The sequence below is a fragment of the Neopsephotus bourkii genome, unplaced genomic scaffold, assembly GCF_033783945.1.
Source record: "Neopsephotus bourkii isolate Nb327-2 ecotype Australia unplaced genomic scaffold, CSIRO-AGI_Nbou_v1 NB_1846, whole genome shotgun sequence".
In the NCBI taxonomy this organism is placed as follows: domain Eukaryota; kingdom Metazoa; phylum Chordata; class Aves; order Psittaciformes; family Psittacidae; genus Neopsephotus; species Neopsephotus bourkii.
Genome location: NW_026902319.1, coordinates 747,997 through 766,769, shown reverse-complemented (window position 1 = coordinate 766,769; position 18,773 = coordinate 747,997). Strand labels below are relative to the sequence as shown.

Genomic DNA, 18,773 nt, shown 5'->3' with positions numbered 1-18,773 from the left:
TTAACGCACCCTAGCACACTCTGTCCATCATTCTGTCTTCCTTCCTTGAGAACTACAGACAAGAGCGTTTTGTTTTGATATTGACATTTTGAGGGGAAAGAGTGTGTAGAAATCATACACAGCTTTACATTTAGCTGTGTGAAAGTTTCTATAGAAAGAACATCCTATCTACAATTCTCATGTTTTCTTGTTATCAAATTATGCCGTGTTACTAAGTCATGTTCATCATGCATGTTGTAGTATTTTAGTTGCTCAATCTCTGCTAAAGCAGCTTTGAGCTAAATATTTCATCAGAACCAGAGAAATTATCAAAATGAGGCTGCTGTGTGAACGCAAGTTGCTCTTTTTGGTTATTTTCTGTTCCTATAAATTCTTTTAGTATCTACAAACATTTGCCCCAGCTGGATATGCTATTTTCTCCATCCTAGAGACTGCAAGTAAGGAGAAAAAAAAAGGAGAAAAAAAAGAAAAGGAGAAAGAGCAAGAGAATAAGCAAGTTTTGCAATAAGAGATATTTTGAGCTGGGTATTTCATGTTGTTTTTCATTGGTCAAATGTCTTCCACAATTTGAGAAGGTTAGCAATGCAATTTATTCATTTTCTCCAAGGGAGAGGCTGCATTTAATATGTGCTCTCCAGGATTCCTTGTTAAAATATTAGGCAATAAAATCCTTGCCTGTACAGTACTTGTGGTTATAATTTCCCCCAGGTAGTGGAAACTCAGTAATGTATTGTTTAAGTTTTCCCTTTGCACAGATCGGAGTAGTTGTAGCTGTGTAAAAAGGCCTGTTTTTCTTCAAGTGCATGTATTTGTTGGTGACCCAGCTCCTCTCTCTGATGAGCTCCGTGCTGCAAAGCTTTCCATCTTGGCATCTGCAAGCAAAAATACTGCTCCAGACAGAGCTGGATCTGTTGTAACCAACTTGCTTTAATCCCCCTTAGTAAAACCTATGTCTGCCTTGGTTTTGGTGGATTTACAGTAGAGAGAGATACCCCAGCTGGTCTGACCAGCAGAAGTGTTTTACAGTGAGCCCACTTACACTACCAAAACCTGCTCTTTGATACAGACACACCTTTCTGTGGTGATGTACTTCTAATGCACATTGGATAAACTGGCTGAGCCAACCCGTATTAGAGAACACGCTTATTTGCTATGAGCCATTGGCTCTTCCTGTCATATTGTGCAGACACGATATGACTGTGTGCACAATTGACATTGTAGATCCTCATAGCATTAGCTGGGGTTGGGGTAGTCTGAGGTTGTAAACAAGGCATGGTTTGGGGTATGGGGTGTGAGATCCTTTTTTTAGAGGAGCTAAAATGCTGGAAGAAGCAGGCAGGCTTGGAGGCGTGGATGGGCTGCTGGGGCTTGCCTTGCTCTAGTTTTAGTTCAGCAATCACAGGCAGCATCATCGTCTACAAGGAGGAAGCTCAGCCTGCAGTTGGGCAGCGCTGGTGCTCAGGGCCTCTCTTGTGGGTGCTGCTTTGCAGCACCACACTGATTGCACAAGTCTGACCTGCTTTTCTCCTGGGTGTTTTGTAGACCTAGAGCATATAGGGGAAAAATCCTTAAAAATGCAATGCTTCAGAAACCTGAGAGGAAAATGATAAGAATATCTCATTTGTTACTGTTTTTAAAATCTTCTTGACCCCTGCTGTGGATTTTGAATGCAAGGGTTTGCTGACATTAGGGAATGAGGCAGATGGGCATCACCACCCTCCAGAGGAGTGCTGCTCATGTAATGGGAGTGGGGCTGAGAGCACGTGAGTCTAATTGGGCTAAACACAGCCTTCCTGAATAGGCTGCTAAGTCAGCTTTGCTTTATAGGTCCATATCAGGAGAGGTGTCGATGCCTGTGAGCTCAAAAGAATTTAGTGCCTGAATGGATTTATTTAGTACCCGAGCGCATGTTTCAGCCTGGGTGAAGCCTTGTAAAAGAAAGGAGAGGTGGCTGATGGCCTATGCTGCAGGTGACAACACCAGGCAGCACTAGAAAACACAGGTCTTAGCAACTTTCGAAGCATGGAAGGATAAAAAAAAGGTAACTGATTCTTCAGGCAGCCCTTGCCTTAAATGTATAAATGTATGGGCTTCAGCACTGGAGCAGCAAAGATAAAGTGATAATTTCATCCCTGGTGCAATGCTACTGGAACAAAAGTTATGTCATGAAGAAACTTGCTTTGCATCAGCCTGCTGACTGCACGTTGAATTTTATTAGATGCTGGAGTATGACCCTATTAACAAAAAAAAGTAAGGAAAAAACCAGGAAACTAGTAGAAAACAAATATAAGCTGCTATCACTGAGTATCTAACTTCTACCATTGTCTCATCGTGTCCTCACAGATCACACTTCCACAGAGAGGAATTCGCATTGTTTGCTCCTGGTAGATGAATTTTGGAATTCACTATGTACAAACATCAATGCCAGTCCATGGTTTTGGATCAGTAATGCAAGAACGTGTTTGGTGCTTCCTTATCTATATAGAGTATAAATGCAAAACATTTGGCAAACTGTGTGTTATTAGAGATGGGATCATATCCTCAGTTCATGTGTATCAAAAAAGTCTGAAAACGTAAGAAACTACTGCCTGGGGGAAACCCATGAAAGTGGCTTTCCATACCGCAAATGTGAAGGGTCAAAGTGTGAATACTTTCATTTGTGTGCTCCACAATCACAATGCCCTGTGCATGTGTAAGTTTGCACACAGCCATTGTGCAGTATCTGTATTCTGGACCCCTGTCCCAGCTGGTTTCAATGCCATTTAAAAGCACCCATCTCTTCCAATCCATAGTGGGGGCAGCTGGATCTCCGACTGCCCAGAGCCAGATACCATGGTGTAGGAGGGGGACAGAGCTCACCATGTGGGACTGTGAAGCAGTTCTTCCTGGAGATGCTGCTGCACTGATTTCTTCAACACCACCTTTCCTTCCTTCCCTCCCTCTTTCAATGAGTTTGGCCCCCAGTGTTCTTCTAGGGTGCCATGCCCATCCAGGGTTAAGCCAGCACAGATATTCAGGAATCATTTTTTAGGGATGTGACAGCTGGAGAAACTTGTGCTTCAGGATTATTTGGTTAAGAAAGATTAAGAAAGAGCAGGACAGGATAAAGGCAAACATTTGCGTTTTGCCTTTTTGCTTTGGCTGGAAGGAATGTTTTTAGCTGAGATACATATACATATATATATTAAATTAAAGTCTCTGAGAAGTCATAGTCATCTTCAAAACAAAATGCTGAACTAAACTGCTTTTACCAAATGTATGCAAAATTTTCCCCTTAAGATCCTTCCTTGCCCCATTGCAAAACCTGGGGTGATGAGCAGTGTCACTCAAGAGTTTCCCCACAGGATACCTTTAGACAATGTGCATACATGTATTTATAAATCTATATATATACACATTTAACACATAAAATTCTCTTTTGGTATGTTACTGCATACAGTAAGCAGAAAGAAAAATAATGCAGAACCAAGATACGGAAAAAGATGCTGCCCAGCTGGTCAACTCTGAAAAAGAAAGAACAAAACCTTCTAAGAGGCACAGACACGAACAGTTGTTATCATTGTCCTTCTCTTGCCATTTAATACATGTGGTTATTTCTTTGTGATCGTTTCAGATGCCTCAGGAACAGTACGCGCACCGGAGCACCATGCAGACCTCAGAAGGACCCCAGGTATACAAAGTGGGGATTTATGGCTGGAGGAAGAGGTGCCTCTATTTCTTTGTGCTGCTCCTAATGATTTTAATCCTGGTGAACCTTGCTATGACCATCTGGATTCTGAAGGTTATGAACTTCACAATTGTAAGTAGGGGTTACCCTGGAAGGTGTGGGGAAGATAAGGGAGGGTGGTGGTCTTTCCTCTGAGCATGACTTCAGATAGAGCTTCGATAAGGGGGTGTTTTAGTTGCCGTGGATAGCCGTTACTACAAATTCACCCAGCGATCCTCTTTTTCTGCTGGTCATGTCTACAGTATTGCCAAACTGAGGAATCACCTCAGTGTTGCAAATCATGTTCCTCCTGCCTGCTGTATATATACATGTATATATGTAAATGATATGCACCACCCTCCCCTACTTTTCAGTTCCATAGTGTTTTAAGATTAATGAAATAGGTTATTTTGAACCAGGATGTGGGAATGGGTTCAAGCCTTTCTTTTAGATTTTTTTCTGCTTTTGTCCATGACTGGGAAGTTGAGAAGCCTGATTTGCCTTTTTCTGAAGGAAGATTCATGTTTTATTTTTCCATAATGATGTGGTTCCAGAAGCTCCATGAAGAAAAATAGCATTTTCAGTGTGGCTTTCTGGGTGCAGTACTTAGGAGAAGCGTATCTTTGTCCTCACTGTGCATGGCTGGTTGCTGCACATCAGTCCTGCCAGCAGCATTCCCTTGCTGTACAGGTTCACTGGCCAGGGTTAGCCTTCCAGAAGTCCCTAGAAAAATGCTGGGCAGCTGTACTGGGAGGTAGACTGCATTGAGCCAGGTTGTGCCTTCGGGGCCCAGAGTGGTCTGTGCATCACTTGAACTCTGTTCAAACTCTTTTTGAGATCTTAAGGGGTGCCTTAACCTTGAATTGTCTTTTTACAGTGTGAGCTTCACCCCTCCGGCTCAAACACACTGGAAGTCAGAACATGATGAAACAGGCTCTCCCCACTTCCAGAGCTAGTGAGCCTTTACGTATTGCAGGCCCTGGTTTTTCAGCCAGGCAGAATGAAAACTAAATGATTGCTTCCCTCTTCTTCACATCAGTCACTGCCCCCTTGGTCAGATGGAGTTATTTTAAGATAATTTGAGTCTTCAGGAGAAACTGACTTTGAGGCTTTAATCCTGGATTTACTTCATGGGAGAGCTGTAAGGCTAAATTCCCCTAGACCACTTTCAAGGGCTTTCCCTGCCAGGCACTGATGTGAGCAGTGTGTTTGAAGTCTCCCGGCATTTCTTTCTCTGCTTTGGTCTTGTGAAGTCCTGAACAGCTGTGTCCAACATTATGTCATTAATGGGCCATGAGAAGTTGAGTAAACAGTCTCTGACTTACTGTATCCAGCAGACAAAATGCTGTGTCAGGGGAACTGTAGCATTCATTTTCTCTAACCAGGATGCTGTCAAGGTGTGCAGAAGATTGCAGTGCCTGTGTACTTAGGGAGCAAGCAATTATAAAGCAGTAATCCACAAAAAGCTCCTGTGAGTGGGTAAAGAGTGAGCCAAACTGGTAAGCAATTAATGCTTAACCAGAGCAGGTATTTAATGTTGTGAAATTGGTGCCATTTTGATACACATTTTGTACTGAACTGTGGTCTTTAGATAAATGTAGTTGAAAAATACATATTGCTGAGGTGATAGAAGACTGTCATGTGCTCATTGTACAGGCAGTGCCCAAGCACAAAATAATGGGATTTCAGATTCTCACCCTTCAGAAATGTAGCTTTATTAGTTTAGAGTAACATAATTTTGATATGTCAGTCCTATGCTTTATGCTATTTTGTAATGGTTGTCAGTCAACTCTCCACAAGTTGCTTGGGAAGGCAGGTGAACCTCTCTGTTCCTTTCTCCCTCACTGCCTCCTCGATGCATCACTTTTTTCAGGCCATCTGCAGAAAGGTAGAGATATGTCTGTGATACATCTTAGAGATACGGATAGAAACCTCCTTCCAGCAGCTCTCTCCATCCCACTAGGATATACACTGGCTTTTGGGGGGATGCACTGATCTTGTCCGATTCTGTTTCCTTAAACAGTCATTTGCCCTCTGATTCACTAGGGATTAGTCCAGGGTAAAGTGTATTTGTATATGGGTTTAGTAAATTCATATATTCTAAAGTTAGGTGATGAACAGCAATTAGTGATAAAAACACAGATGGTAACACTGAATCCTGCAGTGGGAACTGCTTTATGGTTATAGGCATGGCCACGCTAGTCAGGATGCGTGTCTCTGACACAGCCAATTGGAGATAGATATAAGAAAGAGGCATGTAAAATGTGATCCTTGCCCCAGTATGCACCCATTCATCTCCTGCTGCTCCTGCAGTGTCACTAGCTCTTTGGATCCTGCTCTGCAGTCCCTCCTGCGCTGTTCCCTGAGGCTGGGAAAACCACTTTGCTAAGTGAACTTTCAGAGGCAGACTTTTATCTCTAAATAACAAATGTAGGAAAGTTCTTAAATGAGGAGGTGCAAATATGGAAAAAAGTCTTTAATTTGTTCCTGTTCTGATAAGAGGAGCTGAGAGTCCTTCTGGGGCAGGAGAATGATTCAAGTAGTCAGTAAGCAATAGCTGTTGCTTAATGGGTCTGAGTTACCCCAGTGCTTTCAGAGCAAAAAAGGAGGGGAGAGTTTGTATTTCTGTTCTTGTGGAAAATGTAGTATTTCCAGTATCTTCCCACCCCTGAGCTCTCCTCCCAGAACCTGGGTCTGTTCAACTCCACACAACAGTCCTGGCACTTACCAGAATTTAATGAGTGCTCATTATAGCCAGTAAGTGCTCACAGTATTTTAATGAGCACAGCAAACTTGCTCAAGAAAAATTCAGGCATGTTGTAAATGCTGGTAATGGGGAGTGGAGCATGTTATAGCAGTATCCATACACTCCACTTCCACATCAAGCCCTGACATCGCTTTCTCTCCCCTCTGCCCTTGTGTACCAGGAGACAGATCCTTCAAAATCAAACCATAAACTGCTAAACAGTGGCTTTTAGTAAGCAAAGCATCACTAATATATTCTAGGGTTTGCTTTTATCTGAATGTTTAAGGCTTAAACAAATTTATGTGTGGCTGTTGCTTTTTACATGGGGCTTTCAAAGCAGTGTCGCGTTTGCTTGGAGCAAATTAGTGACTCTCTAGTGTATCCTCTGGCACATTCACTTCTGATGTAGTTTTTGGTCCTCAATTTGTTTTAAATGCCTTTATCAGGCACAGACTGTATGGAAAACAGGTCTGGAGGGGGCTTCAAGTATCATCTGTGTCCCCCACAGCTGGTTTGCGTAGCTGGTTTGCGTATCCTGTTCATTCACATCAGGGCTATGCTGCTCTGGGACTGTGGGAAGCTCTGTGAAGGTTGCTACCTCTTAACCTTACTTTGATTTTTGCGCCAGACCACGGAATGAATATGGACCAAAGCCACCAATTTCACTTGAAACCCAAATGCAGCCTGAAGGTGGCCTAACCTAATTGAGGGAGAAACCACCATCCAGCTCTCAGCTTTCTAATGATATATAGGTAGAGAGAACTCTGCTTCATTCAGATCTTGGACAAACCTGGTCAGAAGTATGTGGTTTGCATACAGTGGGTTTGGGTAGAAAACAGTAATGCCTGTGGGCTGTGTATGTGGCTCAGTGTGAAGGTCCAGCGCAGGCTTGCGCTGTATCCTGCTGTCACAGGGCTCAACCTCAAGCTACGGAATGCGCAACCTCAAGCTGCACAGAGCTCAGCTGAGACAGGCAGAGCCCTGCGAGGGTTTGTATATGCCAATCTAATTACAAGGCTGCAACCAGAGCTCTTAACAACGTTCCTTTTTATGGTCCACACGCATTAGCATCCAGTGATGTAGTTCTTTAGCAGTAGGATTGCTCGTGACTGTGCATATAAGTACATACATTTTTTCTGCTGTATGTCTGTGATGTGCTAGGGATCTCTATTTCAGCTATTACTAGTAAGTTTAAACCACTTTTTAAAAGCTTCCTGTTCTATTAATTTCTGAATATTACAATAAAAGATGTGCTTGCATAAACAGAGCAAACCAATGTCCTTATTTTAAACAGTACAAGGCTCAGAAGACTCAGATAATGGCAGTGGCAGTGCATTGACCTCTTTCCACAAGGGTAGTGTACAATGCCTGGTATTTTAAAGAGTGTTAGGAGTCTAAAGCATTATCCATTAGTACCCTTTTTTGGTCTGTTAGGCAGCAGGAAGAGCTCTAAACAGGAGAGACAAGAATTGTGTCCTGTTGTGGCTGCATTTAAATGGAAAACACCCACCTGCTTGTCTGCCCATCAAAACACTGAGGATTCTTTGCTTTTCCTTTGCCCTTCCCTGGTGTTTCTATCCATAGCTGTTTCCATGGTTTGGATTGTAGGCTTTTGGGGACAGAACCTGTTTGAATGTGGCATCCTGTTGTCCTATGTATTGGCAGTTTGTACTAAACTCTAGACATTAATAAATGGAAAAATAATACTTTTCCCCTAATCAGTTTGCAAGGTTTGAAATGCCTGGTAAACTGTCTTCTAAGAATCTACCAAAGCAAGGGCACCAGTGTAGTCTTTGAAAGGAAGACATTGTGCAGCTTTGTGCTATCTGTACATGCACTTCCAAGGAAATGTAATGTAGAAACAGGCAGACAACGACCTGCCTCATCCCATCTTCATTAGGATGCAAAGAGAGGGGGAGCTTTCCCTCCTGGCCTGATCAGGCTGAGGCTGGGGTGCTCCATAACCACAGCAAACACAAACTCTTGTGCTCTCCTTCCAGGACCATGCCAGGTTTATTGAAGGTTTGCATCTTTTAGCATGAGGTTCAGCCATTTTTTACTGTTTTAATTGAACAGGAACAAATGACGGCTGCTGCTCAGATTTTTCCTTTTTTGCTGCAGGCTGCATTTGTAACTGAAGGGTTATGGTTTAGAATTGTTGAATGAAACGTTAGCTATTTAGAGAGACAAAGTGCTTCTGTAGGTGGCACAAACGCTAAATATCATTACTATCTTGCTTTCTTTATTAAAAGTTGATAAGAAAAATGAGCTTTAAAAATTTGGTTATGAACAGTTATTTCCAATACAATTACTCCCTCTTGTGTGTAAACTACCTGCCACATTTCAATTACAGGAAAACAGTAGGGTAATAACACAGCCGTAAAGATGGATTAGAGTTAGGAAAACTCATTACTGTAACAGGCAGGATTCTTTTATTAATGATTTAAAGGAATAGACTTGGTTTTATTTTTTTAATTAAAAATTGCCCCAGAATAAACTGACTGTGCAGTTTATATTCCCTCTTCATGTTTTCTCTGGGGTCTCTTTAGGTGCAATGGTAAGGCCAACATGGGAAAGAAATGTGCTTTTCAGCTTCTGCTTTGTAGTGCAACTGTAATCTGTCAGGTAAAATTGTTTAGAGTTAGAATTATTGTATCCTTACCGAGGAAAGAGTGGAAGGTTTTTGTTCCTCTCTTCCCCTCACACACACGCATATAAAATTGTGCACTTTTCCATCCTAATTCATGTTGTTCTTGTTCTAAGACAAGTAATTGTTTTGAGGCTGCCTGCATGACCCAAGAGCTTTGTGTATTTCCCTTCTTTCCTCATTCACGTGGACTGTATCTCCTGATATAAAGATGTTAACATTGTAGTGGTCTGACAACACCAGCAATACTGTGAGTGACTGTACTATTAAGTGAAGAAGTTTCTATGGGCGAAATTGTTCCCCCCTGGAATTCAGAAGGAGTCTTGGTATTGACATCGTGGATCAAGCCCTTCACCATAATGCTTTTTATTTGCAAGTTTTTTACAGTCCGTTCAAATTTTCTTCCTTCTGGATTGAGGAAAAAATGTGTTATGCTTTTGTTTTAATCTTTTTAGAGGTCTGAATTTTACTCCTGAAGAGTTTCTATTTCTGTACAAAAAGCAATTGAGATTACTTATCTTTTTTAAAGATACATATGGTACTTTTCTGGCTTCTCTCCTTTGGTGTTTAGAATAATATAGTCAGTTTTAATGGGATATTGCATGATGTTATTACAAGTTTGCCCCTTCATTACTGTTTCCTTCCGAGTGTTAAGCATTTGGTACTGATGACTTGCTGAGTTATAGTGCATCAGTTTCTTCTTGTGCTACACCTTTGAAAACCCACTCTCTGATAATATTTCACTTTTATTATCCTAATATCACATTTTCTCAGCCAGGATAAGCACATAAGGGTTTCATCTTCTTTGTTACTAAAAAGTGATGGAAGGACCACATATTTTTACCTTACTGTCTCTACTCTCTGCTGAGCCACTGAGTTTTTCAGAGGCCTGCCATAGCACTGGATATGCCTAAAGATATGTCATGGGAGCAAAAGAAATAGTGAAATAGTAAGTCTTATGCTGCTACCACTAAACCAAGCTGGATGTGCTGCACTTCAGTCATTTAGGTAATTATTTGGTTTTATTCTTTGGCTATTGCACAAGGCAGTCTATGGTGTACTGCGTGTTACAACAGCAGATGGCCCTTTTCTTTCAAAGATTTTGGGTTGGGTTTCATGAAGAACAGCAGCTTATGTGATTGTGCTTCCAACTCAATGGACAGGCTTCCAGGTCTTAGTTCTTGATTGTTTCTAAGCCACTGTTCATACTTAAGCCATGTCAACAGAAGTATGTATCCAAGAGACAGGAATATCTCAAACAGACTTAGTTTCTGTATTTCTCAGAGGCAGGAGAAAGCAGTCTTATTTATTAGTATCTCTACTGTGAAAGAAGCTGCTGCATAAGCTCTGTACTTGCTACTAACCAGGAGTGAGAAATACTATAAATGTCCCCATACCAGAAAAAGCTTTTATTGACCCTGTTTTCCTACCGGACACCAGAGAATTTAGAATTAGATATACAAGGACCAGGCATCTCTTGGTTATTACTGCTTCTGATTTGAAGGAAGCTGTTGGAAACTCAGCAACGCCCCTCTCCTCATATTTTCAGTTCAGCGCATGCATACCGGCACCTGGCAGATGTACTGTATGGGCCACACTGTCAAGCCTCAGTAACCAGTCTTCAGCATATCTCCATAGCAGGAAAATACATCACTGCATAAAAAATACAACATGGCTTTGTTTGGTCCCTCAGAGAACAGAGAGATTAGAATAGATGGAGCAGGGAAGAGAAGGGCAAGGACTTGGATGGTTTGCAATATAAGTTTTAGCATTTGGTCTCTGGCATAAGGCTTCACTTCCAGGCATTTCTGCCTGTGAACACAGAGGGTCCTGCCTGCTGGTGACCTGCATCCCAGCTGTGCTGTGGGGAGTGTGATGGGAAGCTTCATCAGACCTGGAGGAGCTGCTTCATCGCGTGATAGCAGCAGGACCTGGCAAACAGGAATGAGAGCATGGGTGGGCTGTGGGGGGGGCTGAGTCATAAACTCTTGATCCCAGACCCTGCCTTCTGCCACCTCCCTCCAGAGGGGTTTGTTCTCAGTTTCTCTTTCATCTGAAGAAATAAGTTGCTTTTCATTAGCATTCGTCTCAGTGCCAACAAAAGATCTTCAGACTCGCAGTTCTGCACCAGAGAGAGGTTTGTCTCTTAGCGAACATGTAAAAGGTATTATTATAAATGTGGAAAAGAACAAAAACAAGCTCGCTGCTAAAATGTCAATAATCAGTTAGTCCTCTGAATAGCACACAATCTGATCCCTCCCTATATTCTCACAGTACAGTAGGAGAAGTGTTTTAATTTGGGAATCCACACAGAAATGACGTGCGAAGCTGAGATGTACAGTAAGTTTTCCACTGCTGCTTCTTGTTCCTTGCTCTTCTTTTTTCTTTCCTTCTGAACTTCCTGACATGCCTCCTGCACTCTCTCTATAGCAGAGAGCAATGACCTTCTCAGCTTTGAGAGCCAAGCAGCTTATTGCTATAACAAAAATATTACTCTTCTGAAGCACCTCTTCTGCGTGATTGCCTTAAGGCTTAGGTGCCGCTTGAAGCAGTCTCCAACTGCAAAGCCATCAGCTTTCCTGAAAGCTGCTGCTTAAAACATTTCTTTGCATTTGGTTACAAACCCCTGCTTGTTTGCATCTTGTAGCTTGTTTGCATATGGGTTGTAGCATAATCCATGGAAAGGGAACAGAGCTGGCTCGCTCTTACACTGTAGATGACTGCAAAGCACTGAACAGCAGAAACCTTCACTGTCTTTGGGTGAAACCCCAGCTTGAGGGCTCACTGCTGCCTGTTAGCTAGAATAAGCTTTTGTGTTTGACTAAACAAAAACAGTAGGGGGAAAGTGCCATATTCTCTATGCAGTTGTGTGCATTTACTTTATTTACCTTCTGTCAGAACCTGCTGTAAAGACTGATGGTTCTGAGGACAGAATTACAGCCCTGTGGTTGTATGGAGTCTGTCTTTCCCATCCCCTCCTGCAGATGCTGTATTATCACTTCACCACTTGTATGCTACCATACCTGGCTTGATAGATGTATTTAAAATACTTGCTGAGCATTTCACGTGCCTGTTCTTCCAGAGCTTTGCTATGGAGATGAACTTGAATGTATCATTTGAATTCATCATAGCTTGCATTTTAGTTCTGGTCATTTCCACTTCAATTACATTTTCCCCGTTACCAGTCCTGCCTTCACTGCCATGGTCAACAGTAAGATGGACTGAAGTAATTATTTGTATTGAGGCACAAGTTTCTATGGGACTACACTCCAGTGCACTTGCATGAAGGACAACCTGTTAACACTGAAATGATGTGGTTGCAGACAGACTTAATAGAAGGGGAATAAATTTACGCACGTAATTCAGCCTTGACCCTCATGAGTTCTCATTACTTCATGTCCGCCTAGCACTACTGCCCACCTCTTTCCTTTTTAAATGCGATCCAGTAACTAATAGTGAAATTATGGCAATCTGCTATATGAAATTTTTGATTATTTGCATTTAATTAAAGGCTTCTCTTGAGAAAATGAAGGGCGGCTTAACCTCAGAGAAGCCTCTGCATCTCCAGTAATTGCTTCTAATTGAAGTCTTTAGAGTTCCCCCCCCAGCACAGGAAAAGGGAAAAAAACCCAAACCTGAAAAGTTTACTCCCACACACAGGGTCCCTGAAAGTTAGTTTATCATTATGCAATTAAGGTGACTGAGGGTCCTCATAAATGATTGCTCAGTGTGGGTTAACCAGCTAAAATTAAAGTTTCATTACTCTAAAGCCTGGTTTGGGGTGTGTTTAGGAGAAGTCCAAGGGCAGAATCCATCCTCTCAAACTGGTCAGGCTGTCTGACAGTGTCCATACAGGAGGTGTAGGTGCATGTCTTGCCTAAATCATAGAATCATAGATCATAGTGTGGTTTGGGTTGGGACTTTAAAGATCATCTAGTTCCAATCCCAATGCTTTCATTTCCATCACAGGTTTCTGGTTTTATTCAGTTCTTCCTGAATTCCAGTGGTATTTTGGTTATTCCAGCAAAAAAACCCCAAACAGAGCAGTATGTGAGGCTGAGCAGCAGTACTGCCTCTGGGGCTGAGAACATCTCAGACATCTCCCTGTTACTCCCAACTGCACAGGGCTCCAAGGCCACAACTTAGTCGTTGTTGCTGCAGTAAGCAGATCTTTCTCATGCCAGCACCTTGCTCTGTTAATCCTGGTGCATGGAGTGTGTCCCTAAAGCAGGCATGGCATTTTATAAACCACCCATCTGTGGCGTGGGTGTTGGGAATCGGTTCCGACCCAGTCACCAAGGTGCTGTGGTGCATCAGGCACAGAGAGGTGAGCTATGGCTGGATGGATCTGATAGGAGCCTGCGGTTCTGGGTCTAGGGAGGAGCACAGCACCTCATGGTAAAGCCACCACCTCAGGCTCAAGCATACAGCACTTCAATTACACATTCTTCCTAATTACAACTATCAGCGTTTCTGTGCCGATTCTGGCAGCACAGTCGCGCTGATTGCACCCTTCGGCTCTATTAAAATCCCTCCTCGTGTTACGGATCTGAAACAGGCATGACAGAAATTCAAGTGTGCATATTGTAGCAACAGACATGGCCGTTTTCTACTGTTTATTCTCTCCACTGAAGATAGTAAGGTTGAAAAACATGGGAGCATTTTCTTTCTTGTGTTCTTGCATTGTTTGCTAATGCCTTGTATCACACAAGTCAGCAGGAATGTGCATGTGATTTCTGCTTTTTATTATCCTGAAGGTTCTCTGTAATGCGTGCTGAAACACATAAAACATCTAGATGGACTAAAATCTTTCAGAGTGACCTCTTAGAGGGCTTCCAGTGAAATGTTGGAAATGGAAATGTCATTGCTTGTCAGCAGTAGATTTGTCATGTTTTTTGGAGTCGCAGCTACAGTTAAATACATAAAAACATGTGTAACCTGCCTATGTTGTTTCTTAGCAAGCAAATATGCTTGGAAAACTGAAACTTTTCATTTTAGAAAAATGAAAAAGTGCTTTATTTCTCCAGGCAGAGCCCTGAAATGCTTCTATTCCGTGTAGGTGCAAGTCATATAGATGTGTGTAGGTGCTGATTTTGATTCAGGTTATTTAGGAAGGTGGTATTATTTCTGACAACAAATATTTAATCTTTCAATACAAGACATTAAAGAATTTGGTTCTAGGAAACCAGGAAATGAAATGCCTTTTTACAGTCTTTATTTCCTTTGCATGCTAGAAAGGCAGTTGCTGCTAATTACATATCTGTACACACCAACCACTTCTGAATTCAGCAGTTACAGAGAGACAGCATCAATAGAGACTGATAGAAGGTTTGCAGCAAAGCCTTGAGCCTTGCGAAGGTGAGGAACTTCAGCCTGAGGAGCTGATGGCTGGGTTGTATAAAGATTGGGTGAATCCCAGCACTGCTGCTGTGGTTTTACAGAAAACTGCATTGTCTAGAAGGGAGAATGGTCCAGTTGACCAGCAGGTATAGATTATAGGGAAAATTTCATCTTTATTTTAAGTTACATGTCAAGATCAATTGACCAAAGATATTTTTCTTTGTTAATACTATAAAGGAATCAGTCTTGTACGTTGCCCAAGAAAAACGCTGTATGTTAGAAGGCAGATGTGTTTAATTCCTTTATTCTTCCCAGTGGAGCTACATTTGCTGCCATTGCACCTTTCTTCTAATAGGAAGCTTTTCTGCAGACCAGTTTGCCTTGTCAGTCCTTTCATCTTTAACCTGAGAATGAGGAGTTTTTACATATTCAGGGCTAAAATAAATATTTCTCTCTATGGGGAGACTGAGGCCAGGCTTGTGATAATGGGAGCCCTGTGAGGTGGAGGCAGAGGCTGGGGCTGGGAGTAGTGTATGCTAAATAAACCTGGAGTAGCCAGTCATTTGATGCATGACTCGGTTCTCCTCTTACAGGGGTGTAGGGCATGGCATCTCTTTGAGTTTACACAGGTATCAATAAGAGAGAATAGTTTGGCAGCATATAGCTCCAGAAGACAGGCTGCAAAGGAAAAGATTATAAGATTTGTAAAGTAGGCAATATCTGTGCAGTTGAAAAGAAGAGTGTGTCCTGGGTTTGTTGATTTATTTTGTTTTCAGTGGTGGTGGTGTCATCTGCCCCCATAGAGAATAAAAGAGACTGTTGCTTTGGGTTGGTAGCAGTCTATAGGGTCACATGTTAAATGGATTTCATTCACCTATGAAGTTTGTCAGTTTAAAACAAATACATAGATGCTGTGAGAATTTGCGCAGTACAAAACAGAGACAATGATCCAAGAGAGCTCTGTGGACAGAAATCTCTGGAAACAACTACAAATCTGTGCTCCTTCTGACAGAAGGAGGCTCACAGCTTTGGAAACATGGCACAGGAGCCTGGAAATCATGGACAATTATACGTGAACCCTGGTAAATGAGAGTAAACTAATCTGTTGTACTCATTTCTTACCTTACTTTTCTTCATTGCATGTTTTCCTGTTTTTAAAATTAATCCATTCAATAAGAAATGTGAAGTTAAATGACTACATTAACTGCTTAGTCACAATTATCACTGGTGTTAACATTGAATGAGCTGCTGAAATGCTTACTGGAAACGAGTGTAGAGAGATGATGTGATTCATGGTGGGGAAATGACCACCATTCATCCAAAATGTTTTCAGTAGCAGCACTGGGAAGGGAATACACTGGTGCAATCTGTAGTTCTTGTTTTTGTTTTAAAGGTCTCTAATGAGCCATGTGTGCAATGCATTTCACCCTGGGAAATCCCACTGAAATCTGGCACTTGGATTTCATTTCTTGTGCTGCTATATTTAGAGCAGAAAGCAGATCTCCCAGCGTGATTCCTTCTGGCTTATAGGAGCCCTGTGAATTGTCTCAGTAATATACACTAATCGGTTACCAAAGCTGCCAGCCCCCCCGTGGAAATCCTTTATAACAATAAAGAGTGGAAGCAGAGCAGTTGCTTGTACTTTCAGGCTGCAGTCATGAGGCAGTAGCCAGTTGTGTCTGCTGTAGGGATGAGGGACAGGTGACCTCAGTGGATATAGTGTGGTCTTTGTTACTGAGGGCTGTTGCTCAATCACTCTTTTTTCTGTGCCTCCTTTTTTATCCTATGGGTAAGGAGTCCCATTTCCAGTGAGTTTAAAGAGTAAATTAGAGTTTTTAAAGTTTTGTTGTCTCATAGCATGCACATTCCTTTCCTTGCTGTCCATCCATGTTCACTAGTAAAAGTAACAGGCAGTCTGATGTACTTATTTTTAATAAGTTCCCATTTTTCTTGACCTTGGTTCCATTGAAAATCATTCACATCCATGCTAAGTCAGGCATTCAACATCATCTTGTTATAATCAAAGGAACAAACCTGTCTTTTCAATACAGTATTTTTCCTGTGCTGACACCTTCAAGCCCAGCTGTACCTAGACTGCAACTGAAGTGCCAGGGTGGTCCATACCTTGTGCTAAGGAATGTGGTGGCATGGTTACTTTTAACTTATGGAGGGGGGAGGGAGGTAATACACCTCAGTATTTGCAGTGTGACATGAGAATATGGCATCTTTATGTTTTAGTATTTTGAGATGTATTTCATACGCTTTCCATAGTTGTGTGTGTAGGAAAAGGATCTTTAAAACTTAGGAGCAGTGAAATCAGTACAGCTTTGTAGAAATTACTTTCAAAATCTACTAAATTAAGCAGAGAACATGTCCATCCTGACAGCTTTTTGTTATATTTCACAGTTCTTTGATAGGGATGTAATTTTCTGTAATCACTCAGAAAGATGGCTGGATATTTTTCGTATTAAATTCTGAAGGACTTAAACCTTTTCTGGCTTACCTTTGCTATTTTTCATGTTTATATACAACAGTATAATACATCAGCATTTTTATATGTTTCCCATATAAAAATGAGCCATGCTTATAGAGGCTGTCAGACTTTCTATTCCACAGAATAACTGAAGCATCACTGTGAGTTGACACCAGCCTAAAATTCACATATAGATGCCAGAATGTCTTATTTTATGGCCCTGTTGCTATTTAATAGCTAAGCTGTGCCCTTTTCTTAATTTACTGTCACTATCCAGAAGTACATTAGTGCTGGGAGATGCTGCTTACAGACATCCCAGGGTAGCTCTGCAGCTTTCATGGGTGCCCTGAAGTCAGCAAAGCTGTGTGTTGGCTAAGGAGCTGGCCACGCTATGATAATTAAGTGGCAAGTTAGGAATAGTAAGGAGACTACAGTGCTTTAACCTTCTTTCAGCAGGTTTCTTCTACCAGGGACTGGAATATAAAATGATTACTTTTTTCTCTCTCCTCTGTGTTTAGCCTCAGGAGGTTTCTGATAGGTTTTGGCCGTTAAAGACAGCAGTAAATGCCTAGCAGGAAGCTAGCTGGCATTTATAACCTTAAGCTACTTAGGAAATCAGAAAAGGTGAATGGATTTTTATTATTTTATTTTATTTTAAAGAGAAGAGCTACAATAGCAAAAGGCGCTGCCTGCTTTGCAGGTGAATTCCACTCAGGATGATAAATTATGTCTGAACTGAACCAAAATGTTCCTAATGGCCCTAGTCAAAAGGCCTATTACAGGATGTCTAACTCACTTAAATTCCTTTCTGCTTTAAATTGTTAATGATTAAGTATTTTACGGCTAAAGGGATATGCTCTTAAAGGGCACTTTGCTTTAAGGTTAGCCAAACTTAAAAATGAGCACCTGAACTGAGATACACGGACTCGCTCGAGTGACCTTCTTCTGGTGGTGGAAACAGGATATTGTCTCTATGGGTAGGTGATTTTGTGAAGATAGTTGCAGAACAGAAAGAAGGTTTATGAAAGAGGAAGCAGAGGAACATTTTGGAGCAGAGAGAAACAGCAGCTTTGGTTTGCCCTGGTGGTTTTTAAATCACACTTTTAATATAGCAGAAATAAAGACTTTTTTGTCTTTCATTATATTTGGAGAAGTTAAGTATATGATGACATAAAGGAGGTTTTCCCAAAGGAACAGCTGGTACATTGTAAGTCACCAGTTCTGTATTGGCTTATGCAGTTACTTGCTTTAAATCATGGTTTTGTAGCAATGAAGGTACTAAATCTGTCTAGTAATCACACAGATTTAGACTCTTGTCCAGTTCTGTGCTGCTGCCTGGCCAGCTGCTGACCAGGCATGACTCATTCTTGTCTGTAAGGGTGTGAAAATATGTAGTAGATACGTATTGAGCATTGTCAGCTATAGGAACTTCTCAATTTCTTAGATTTTTAATACCTCTTGAAAGTCAGTTGCAGAAAATTCCAAGTCACTTCACATAGTATTGATACTTAAGTACTACTATATATTATTCACATAGAATTTTGTACTCACAGCAGCCGTGCATATGTAAATATTAATGCATGCAGGTCCAGTTTTCCTCCCGTTAGGCTCAAGGATGAGTTTATTGGACTTGAAGTTCATCTTCTAATCCTTTTTCCATGAGTGTCATCAGTCTGCTGATTCAGCAGTTACTGTCATCTGCCTTCAGTCAGGGCATTGATTCAGGGCCAGCAAGCAGCACACACAGGAGGGGGTACTGACCATAAATACCAGGTCTGGCCCCATAAACATATGTGCATGCCTAATGTGTGCACTTAGGAGTGGGTAAGCTTGCAGAGAAACCTGAAAGAGCATGTTTTCC

The 18,773-nt window shown here is 41.6% G+C and overlaps 1 protein-coding gene across 12 annotated transcripts in view; it reads left to right on the top strand.

Annotated features, from left to right (window-relative positions):
• Positions 1 to 18,773, top strand: part of SGCD (sarcoglycan delta) — a 525,277-nt gene that overhangs the window by 396,309 nt on the left and 110,195 nt on the right. For 10 of the 12 annotated variants that reach the window (XM_061343981.1, XM_061343980.1, XM_061343977.1 and 7 more), the window contains one exon: positions 3,614 to 3,799. In XM_061343981.1, the coding sequence (XP_061199965.1) occupies positions 3,614 to 3,799 (186 nt within the window). The remainder of the gene's footprint in view (positions 1 to 3,613; positions 3,800 to 18,773) is intronic. The other 2 variants (XM_061343988.1, XM_061343989.1) reach the window with 1 other exon arrangement.